This window comes from Hippocampus guttulatus, chromosome 13 (genome assembly GCF_054856545.1).
Source record: "Hippocampus guttulatus isolate MCC_2025c chromosome 13, RoL_Hgut_1.0, whole genome shotgun sequence".
Taxonomy (NCBI): Eukaryota; Metazoa; Chordata; class Actinopteri; order Syngnathiformes; family Syngnathidae; genus Hippocampus; species Hippocampus guttulatus.
This window is the reverse complement of record NC_141273.1, coordinates 2,111,089-2,121,323: the sequence shown is the minus strand read 5'-3', so window position 1 is coordinate 2,121,323 and position 10,235 is coordinate 2,111,089. Positions and strand designations below refer to the sequence as shown.

Sequence of the window (10,235 nt, the reverse complement as noted above, 5' to 3'; positions counted from 1 at the left end):
CTTTCGGCGGCACGCAAGGTCAGCGCACTTGGACTTAGGTGCTGATTCTCCTTCCTGGGACTGGCGTCGCTAGGCCCCTCAACCTCAAACCGAAGGAGCTTGCACTGCGACTGGTGGATCCAGCCATCGCGTCCTTCGATCTTGACCGCAGTTTTTGTTGCTGCAATCACTTGGGAGGGGCCATTCCAGCGTTCACTGTCCCAGAGAAGTCTTTTCAGCACTTTGAGGAAATTCTGATCACCACTCCGGACCTGGCGAGTCTGTGGAGCAGAACACTCTGGCAAGTCATTGTGCCTATGCATCTCTTTCTGATCAAATAGACTTTTAGTCTCTCTCATTGTCTCAATGAGCCTGGCTTTGACAGTTCCATTAATGCATTCCACAAATCCAGCCGATTGCGGGTGGTACGCACAGTGTCGCTCCAAATCAGTGTCCAACAATTCGCCCAATGCTTTCATGACAGTTCCTGAATCATCGTGAGCGCTTTTTTTTGAAATATGCATAAACCCATGTGTATGATAATATTGGTGCACCTGTGTTATCATCGCTATCATCCCCCCTGTTGACACATGTGACAAGCCATGTGTCAACCTCGCGGCGCACTCGAAGAGAGAGATTGGAAGCCAACGTTTCCCGCCTTCCAATTTCTCTATCCCTGCGTCATCTGGTTGTGCTCTCTTATTTGTCCAATATTTTCGTTCTGTGTGAGGTGCAAAAATTTGTCTTGATTTCAAATCATCCTGTGTTGTGTCCTGTGCCTCTATTGCTAGTACGTCACGTGTTACTGCAATTTGTCAGCTGAAATGAACGGCCGGAGTAGTCATCACTTTCCAATTGATGTATTGACGCACCCAGCCATCCTGTGTTTCCTCGCACCCCGGATTGGCGGGGGAGGGGTTCCACAGGTGGTTTGGAACGGAGCTCGCAAGGTTATTCATATTTCTCCACTCACATTGCTCCGGTTTGCCGAGCGGTATGTAAATGTGTTGCCCTTGTGAGAGGAGGGGCTTGACCGCCCTTCCTACCCGCGCTGTGGCGAAACACCACTGATCTTTCCAATACACGTGCTCAACAACGATACCCTGGGGTTGCAGGCCCAGAAAAACTTTAGTGTAGTCAGGGTCTGGTCCTGGTGTCTGCTTACGTCTGATAGTCACGTGCAGGTTGTTCGCCGTTTGCACGTTACCTCCTGGCTTTAATTTGGTACCTGCCAATCGAACTAGACATTCGGAACTCCGAGTTACGTCATCGTTCGGTAAATCGAGTGTCCAAAAATAGCGAGCATCATGTTGACTGTTCCCCATGCGGGCTTCAATCTGGCCCTTGTGATTTACGATGGTGTAAATCTCGAGTTGCGTTTGAGCATCCCGTCCCAATAAATTATGTGGACAGCGAGAATTTAGCGCGGCTTCGACGAGTGCCTTCCGATTTGGGTCTGTGGGGGAAGTAATGGTTACTGTTTGCGATAACGTCAGGGGCTGCACGGAGCCGTGTGCTCCTTTCATGCGAATTTTGCCATCGCTTGGCTTCACAGTATCGCGATCCCAACGACCGAGAACAGTGATATCGGCGCCCGTGTCAACAAGGAAGACGGTCGGGATTCCTTCAACCAACAACGTCATTTCCGGTTTAGTTATGGACGAGGTTTCACATCTCAGCAGGTAGTTTTCTGTGTCGAAAACATGATTGCTACCGGCTAAGATGTCACCCTCGTCCTCACTTGAGGCGGGCGATTCAAACAAAGGCGCAGAGGCCTTTATCGCTGTCATAGCTACCTCCTCTTTTTTATTCCGTATCGTTTGTAAATCCTCCTCATCTGATGAGGAGGTCCCCGTGCTACCATCACGCTCCCGCACGCGCCTGTCCTTCCGCTGTTGTCTACATTCTTTCACCATGTGACCCTTTTGCCCACAAAGAAAACATCTGCCTTCAACAAAACGTTTTTGGTCCCTAGGGGTTAATTTGAAGGGAGCAAACGACCGTATTTGTTTATTACCTTTATAAGGAGGACCCGGGGTTTTCCCGTGTGCGTGTGGGTTTTTTGCGGCGTAATAAATGTTGGTCACGTGACTCTCATTCTTCCTTTTCTTGTTCTCGAGTCGTTCGTAATTCCGTGCGTAATTCAAAACCTCATCGATCGGACATGTTGGCCAATTCAAATTATGTCTTTTAACATATTGGGTAACATCAGGATGTGCTTGGTTTAGCAAATGCTGTTTTAAATGCGAATTGAACAAGTCTGACTGTGTCTCAGGGATACCGCCGTGTATTTTGAACACTATTCGCAGACGATGGAAAAAATCGTCCGTAGTTTCGTCAGCCTTTTGGATGCATGTGGCAATTTGTTTTGGATCTTGCGTCCGCTCGTATGCCTTGGCGCAACGTTCCATAATTTGGTCAAGGGGTCCCCCTACCTGCGTGAGTTCATCATAGCACAGATAACCTCCCGCAGCTTTCCTACCATTAAAGTTGCCCACAACTGCGCCAAACTTGGAACTGGTAGTTAATGAGAGCAATTTCAAAAGTTCACTCGCGGTAAGCCTGTGACTGTGGACTAAATCGGATAGTTCCCTTACGAACTCGTCCGGATCGTCCTTCGGTTTTGGAAGTGACGCGGCGATGTCTCGAAATTCGGCTGGCGTCCATGGTCTATATACGTACAGCGATTTGTCGTTCGTCGACGGCATTTGAACCATAGGGAACGCTTGGAAAGGGTACCAGTCGAATCTAGACTCATACGAATTATGCTCTAGCGAGGTGGATGGGTCGAGGGTCCGCCTCCACTCACCCACCGTGCCTTTGGAGCGCGTTTCGTGTTGATGTCCAGGGTTTGGACCATCCTGCGATTTGACCGGGTTCTCTAGACTCCAATTCTGTGCGGTAGTTTGATCGAGGGGTGTTATGGGGGCTTGGTTAGTTCCCCAGGGCGGAGGGGGTACCGAATTCTTTTCTCTCGTAGTTTGCGATTGTGGGGGGAAGGCCGGGTACAACTCCCCCGAAACGGCGGCCGCTGGAGCGGCTGAGGGTTGCGTTACAGCAGCCGCTGCAATTAAATCCTCATCCAGCCTCTGACGTGTGTCTTTCGCCTTTTTCACCCGTATTCGTCTGGCCCTTTCAACGAGTGTTTTACACTTGTACCATTGTTTACCGTGTTCATTATTTTTCCGCTTTTCTTTGTCTTTCAGCGATAATTTGCCCAACACCGTTTCCAATTCATCGCAATCATTAACGTCTCCCGAGAATCCGTATTTCTTTTTCCACTTTTTCACGAATCGCGTTGACCCTCTGCAGTCAATTTCAGCTAATCGTGTGTTTTCAATGATCGCCTCTACATCGTAACGTGCTGTTGTCTGCTGTGTTCCGCTCAATCGCCAACAACCCGAGGACTTCCGTGTCGCCATGTTGCCTAGCAACAGCTGGAAGCGTTTAGAGGTATTTTACAAAAAGGAAAAAAATCGCGATCTAGATCTGGGTCGTCACCCGAAAACAAACGGTACGTGCCCGCGCCGGAGTTTATATGGGTTACGTTACCACAATAGTGTGTTCACCAATCACACTCACGCACTAACACAAACCGATACGCGCAATATACGCATACAACGTTAGATGCAACACACGCCGAGGTGGTCAACCTCCGCAGGAAGACAAAGCTTCCTTACCGTTTTCGCTTAGCGAGAAACGATATCTAAATGAGCCGATGCTCTCACAGATGCGCTTGGGCTCTGTGTCCCGGGAATCTAATTTCCCCCGTACCGCTAACCACGAAACGGTACTCGAGCTAGCCTACTCCGTTTTCGGCGTTAACTCGTCTAATTCCGTCATTCAGTGGAGATAACCGACTACGCAACGGCTTCTCCACCACGCCGACTGACCTTATTTTTCCGACAATTGTCCCGATGCCGAGCTGAACCCAGGTTCGTTGGATGATGGCGCTTGCTTGCTCCTCACGGTGTCCGGTGCGGGGCTGGCTCCTCCTGGAAAAGTCTCCACGAGGTCTGGTCGGCTTCGGAGGCGCGAAACACGCGATCAGCCACGGATCGTCCACCGGAGGAAATCGGAGAGTCCAACAAAAAGCTCAAATCCGTTCGAACAAGCACATCATCCTGCCGACAACGCCAAGTTTCTGTCAGAGATTTTCTCGGACAAAGTTAAAGAAATGACTCGGCACACAGGAAAATTGTCTTCAATATCGGCGGGAGCGGATCTCTGAGAGCGAACGACGGTTAGTTGCTCCGCGATCACACTCTCCGTCCCGCCACCGCGAGTTCGACATTTTATTGTAACATATGCAAAATACAAGAAAAACACTGCCCCCGATGTTTGCATGCCGCACCCCGGTCCGGCTCCTCGGTAGTGATTGGTTACCTGTTTTTCCAACTTGAACCACCAGTACATTGGCGCCTTTTCTGGCTGGTCTACATCGAATTAGCATGTTGTAGACTTTGCGGATGGTCAATGTCGTCTGGGCGCGACGGGTGTTCTCAACTCGTCTTTTGTTGCTCAACCGCTGTTCCCGAATTATTCATTCCCCTTTTGTGACCGAGTGTCGCCTTCTCCCCTGTGGTTGTCCACCTGTATTGACGTGCTAATTGTGGACTTCAACAGTCCCCCGGCCAGATGTGTGCAGGCATTTGGGGGTGCTGGATACGCACCCAAACGCTTCGATGTGCCCAAATTAAATGAAACTTTAAACATGATACAATTTTGCTCATAGATTCCTCTAACATGTAATTAGCTTTAAAATGGCAGAACTTTTATCTTACTACCATTCATAGTTAAGGAGATATAGAGACTTCAAATGTGCCCAAGACTTTTGGAACACCCTGTATATCACGAGTATTGACTAATATAATGCTTATCACTTCATTAACCGTTGGTGAATATATTGGTTAACAGGTTGGCTCATATAAAGCCACCCATAGAGAGTTAATGATTGTCAGCCTGACTCTAATGTGAAATAATTGCTTCAGTATCCATCCCAAAATCTGCTCCAGCTCAGTAATCCATCCATCGCATTTTCTTTTGAATAGCATCGACCACATTACAAAAAAAAACAAACGGCGATTTGGAGTTCAGCATCTGAAAGTGTCACCAAAATAAGCTCTCCTCAACCATTACTTCGTTGAGTCAGAAGCAAAACTAAAAATAATTTGATGACGTTGGAGTATATCCCTCTAATGACCGCGCCTGTGCAGCCACGATGAATATAGTCCCGTCGTATTTTCTCCCATCGTCTATATATCCATCCCGAAACGCGCGTTCTCTCTCTCTGTCTCTCACCCTATTTTTACGATGATTGATTGAGCTGGCCTTGCTGGAATCATTCTCTAGCTCTGTCACTCATTAGTATCTCTCTCTCTCTCTCTCTCTACTTTGTGTCTCGGTTGTGCTCGCAGTATGATGGATGGGAGCCGAGCAGCTCCTTTGCTAATCAATCTGACTGTCAATAAAAGCTGAAAATGCTTTGAGCTGCTAGGTGCAGCCTGGCTGTGTGATGGTGTGTTCAAGTGTGTAATGGGCGCAAACAGACTGATTATTTTTGGTGTGTAATAGCTTGAAAGGCACACGGCTGAATTTCTGAAGCAGAGCATGTTATATGAGCTGGTTGAGTCCTATTCCTGATCAACTTTGTCCTATGCCTGGCATACATATGATGCATCGTGCATTTAATGCCACACTTAAAGGTGTCATTTAGATTCACTCAGAAAAAATAGACATGCAGGTTTATCAACAAATAGGCTTTTTTTTTTCAATGAGAAAGTTCTAAATTTGCTTATTTCAGTACCAGAGGTGGGAAAACTTGAACAAAATGGACTGTCCAAATATTGAGAACAGCTCAAGAGCATCACAAGGTGCCACAATTTGCATTCTGCCTCCATCCACTTATGGGTGGTAAAATCCATTATTTTAGAACACCCTTGCAGTTACGAGAGATTTATGAACAGACTGACATATTCCTCTCTCCTATAAAAAAAATTAAAAAAAAAAAAAAAGAAAAGGTGTAAATTGTTCCCACTTATTTTGCTCTTATTTGTAAAGGTTGAACACAGCAGTACTAGTGGATTGGAATGAGAAGAGTAATATGGGAAAATAAGCACACTGGGGAAGACGAAATAAAGAGTGTCAAATTAAAAGGATTAGACTGCTCATTCTCCCTTAATTCCCTTATCACCTCCACCCACGGTGGATTATGCTGCCGCAGCAAAGTTCCCTTGACCCTGGATTCTGTTGAAGCCAAAACAGGCATGGGCACGTTCAACTAAATCCCACGTTGACTTGATACAATCCTTGCTAGACACACACAGTTGAGGTTGAAAAAATGACAATGATGGGAGGTTTTTTTTTCCCGATAGACAAAATCAATTGTATTTACATTTGAGAATCAACTTTCAGGTTTCCTGACACCAGCATCATGGATTTGACCTACATCCATCCATCCATGCATTTTCTGATCTGCTATATCATCGCAAGGGTCGTGGGGGGGCGGGGGGTGCCACAGCTTATTCCAGCTGTCTTCTGGCAGTAGGCGGGGGACACCCTGAACCGGTTCCCAGCCAATCGCATGGCACACAGAGACGAACAACCATCCATGCTCACACTCACACCTGGGTACAATTCAGAGTGTTCAGTCAGCCTGCCATGCATGTTTTTGGAATGTGGGAGGAAACAGGAGTACCCAGAGAAAACCCACACAGGCAAGGGGAGAACACACAAACTCCACACAGGAAAGCCAGAGCCAAACTTGAACCCATAACCTCTGCATTGTGAGGTTGACGCGCTAACCACTGGTTCACCCGCTCAAATATCCATCCATCCATCCATTATCTGATCCGCCTTATCCTCACATGGGTCGTGTTGGCCATCCTTAGTGTTTTGTAGGGTTGTCACAATCAATTTTTTCGAAGCTTCACCTATTTGTCTTCTTACAAATGCCTCCTGTCCAGCCTCACACCATGTTTCATCCATGAGTCTCTCTCATTTCCCCATGGATCCATGAGACTATTCCCAGCCTCACCAGAACTTTGCAAGTTTTTAGAACCTGGTAACATGTTCAACATTTTCATTAAACTTCATTAAACATTCATTCACTAACTGGACTCCTTAACCACCAGGATTTTTTCACAGCTCCGTTTTGTTTAGCGGAGATCATGGCGCTGTTGGACAGTCTGACCTGGTGTGGTTGGATGGATGGATGGCTTGTGGAGCCGAGGATGAGGAGAGAGGAGCGTTCTTCCGGAGCGCGGATGTGTAGATGGGAACTGAGAGCCGTCGCTTGAAAATGAATCGGATTTACATGGGACAGGAGAAGTGAACAATCTCTTTTTTCGTCAATGGACACTACAGCTTCTTATTTACTTTCAAACTTAGCTTGTAGCAGACGTGCACATTTTGAGCATGACGTCTCTGATCCGACTGGTGAAAGGACACTATGATTCTCTCCTCTTTCATCTAGAATTGCTTCAAACCACAAAGCGTGTATGCAGGAAAAGTGGCTAAGATTGCACAACTGTCCGTGTTTTACGTTATGCATTTTGTTATGTTATGTTTATGTTAAGAAACCTGCCTTGGGACTATGGCTGAAAACTAGCATTGATGCTAAGTCCGGCGCATTTACATAGTTTATTCTTCTGTTGAGTTTTGAATTGCCATTCAGGAGGCCGAGAGGAAGACCAAAGAGGAGGTTTATGGATGTAGCGAGAGAGGGCATGAAAGTAGCTGGTGTGAGAGAAGAGGATGCGCAAAACAGGGTGTGATGGAGGCAACTGATTGGCTGTGGCGGCCCCTGAAGGGAAAAGCCGAAAGGGAAAGAACATTATTCTGTTGATTAATGTGCCAATGAAATAAATACATAGAGTATGCATTTAAAACATTACAGTTGTAGATCTTACAGGGGTAACCTCTGTACCGTATTGGCCCGAATATAAAACGGCCCTGATTGTAAGACGACCCCCTCTTTTTCAAGACTCAAATTTGAAAAAATACTTTTTTATATAGAAAATAATTACAGTACATCTGAAACAAAGGGTTATAACAATATATTTGAGAGAAAAAGCATGTTATTTGGCCTCATTTAAATCTTAATATCTGAACATTTAAATATGTAAACGAAAGCGCAATCACATTGGTAAACGAATGGCTTCTGGTTTTTGAAATGTAAATTACATCATAACTTCTCCTCAGCTGCCGGTTAACCTGGCCGATCTTCGACCCACTTTTCTCCAGATTGTTGCTACGTTTCTCCATTTTCTGTTATCTCTTCTATTATTTTCTTCTCTTTTCTTTCTTATCGCTATTTTTTATTTTTCTTCTTCGTGCTACCGCTATTTTTATTTTTATTCTTCGTGACAGGGGTTCACTTTGGCCTGGGGAGGCAAGTTCAGCATTCGCTTCAATGATATCTGGCGCCAATGGGTATAATGTCTAGACCCCGAATATAAGACGACGCCCACTTTTTCAGTCTTATTTCAATGCAAAAAACACCATCTTATATTCGAGAAGACAAAGGTTTTTACTTGAAGAACAGATTTAGCGTCTGCGTCTGGTGTAGTGATCTTTGGAACAAACAAGTGATTGTTTTGCAAACATTTCATCACCAGGCAGGTCGTCTAACACGTAAGCGCTCTGTATCATTACGGGAAAAAAACAGTGTTGGGGTTGATTTGTTTCAAACATTCATGTCTTGCTATTGCCGCAAATACATTGTATTCTTTTGGAGATAGCGACTGAACAATCCTTCAGGATGGATCCTCTCCTGCTTTTATTTTTGGCTCAAGATGCATGTTGTCATGATGCTCTGGATTTCATCTCCCATTCTCCTCATTCTCCTTCCTTCACCTCTAATTGTCTTTTTTGTTTTTTTTATCTCCTCTCTTTATCAAGATCCCTTTTACAGCTCACCGGCAGTCTTCCACCTTCAGGCACCGTGAGTGCGCCAATTGATATTCTCCTCACACTTTTGCTCTTTCACTTTTGTCACACTCACTCCTCTCTTTCTAACAACCTAGTTTGAGTATTCTAATCACACATTCGCAATCATATAATAATCACATAATGCTTGTGAATTCCTAATGTTTCAAGGATATATTCGTGATGGTTTAACACTTAAAAGTTGTGAATGGAAGCCGCCATAATACCATAAATAAATGTGCAAACGGCTGAATTTGTTCATGAAGATAACATGCTTGTCTGGCCAAGAAGGCTCAACGTTGAAGGAGTACAATCGTTTATTGTCATTCTGATAATAATCCAAGCAGCGTGAGAAATTCGCAGTCGTAGCTCACCATTCTTGTTGTGTTGACAATGCCTTTTCTCTATATGTCACTTCCTTACCGTTAAGGCTTCGTGTGTAGGCTTAATTTTATTCTTGATAGATTTGAAAGTAATAAAAATAATAATGCATTACATTTGCAAGCGCCTTTCACAACACTCAAGGACACTTTACAACCAAGAGCAATAATAAAAACACAAAAGTTGTGGGAGGGCAGCGGCAGCCAAAACGCGCCAGCGTTCACTCAACTCCGAAGTAGTGCTTGTTTTTCAATGTTATCTTTTTTTTTTTTTTTGCCAACATTTTTCATTTTTCTGGAAAATGGCATTATTGCATTTTGTTTTGGAATACAAAATAATAAGCACATGAGAAGACTATACAGTGGTACTTCTACATACGAATGTATATCCATACGAAAGTTATGAAACGCCTCAACAGGAAAATATTACCTCTTGTTACGAAAGAAATATTTTTACCTTTCAAGATAGGAAAGGTAAAAATTACAATATGGCCTGGTTCTCGCAGCTCAGAGTTTCCTGAATGGACCATACTTATAGTTGCTCTGCCATTGGCTATTGCCGAGCATCATCCTGGCATCCCATTGGCTAAGAGGGACTTCTACCGAATGTGTCTATGTATGTAGTTGGATAGATGTGTGTCTATACAGTGTCCTTGTCATTTGTCCTTGAGGTGTTCCGATAGTTTTACGTAAATGTGAATCACCCAGAAAAATTGTTCACCAGTCGGGCGATCGCTCACTATGCTGATGTTTGCCTTGGACATTTACAAACGTCTTTGGATAAGTTCTTTACAAAATGCCAGGCAAAAATCACTTCTGTGAGAGAACATGAACTAAAGAGGGCTAAAAAACGATGAGGACGCAGTTAAAAGTTAAATGACCATCATTTTTATTCTTTATTCGTTGTTTTTTACATTATGCACAATTCTCATTTGTTGTGCAATAATC

The 10,235-nt window shown here is 44.7% G+C and overlaps 1 protein-coding gene across 1 annotated transcript; it reads right to left on the bottom strand.

Annotated features, from left to right (window-relative positions):
- Positions 1-256: 256 nt before the first annotated feature.
- On the bottom strand, positions 257-3,879 carry LOC147195899 (uncharacterized). Its single transcript, XM_086128081.1, has one exon. It carries the CDS (start codon positions 3,399-3,401, stop codon positions 795-797), a length of 2,607 nt encoding a protein of 868 aa, XP_085984207.1. The 5' UTR covers positions 3,402-3,879; the 3' UTR covers positions 257-794.
- Positions 3,880-10,235: the final 6,356 nt, after the last annotated feature.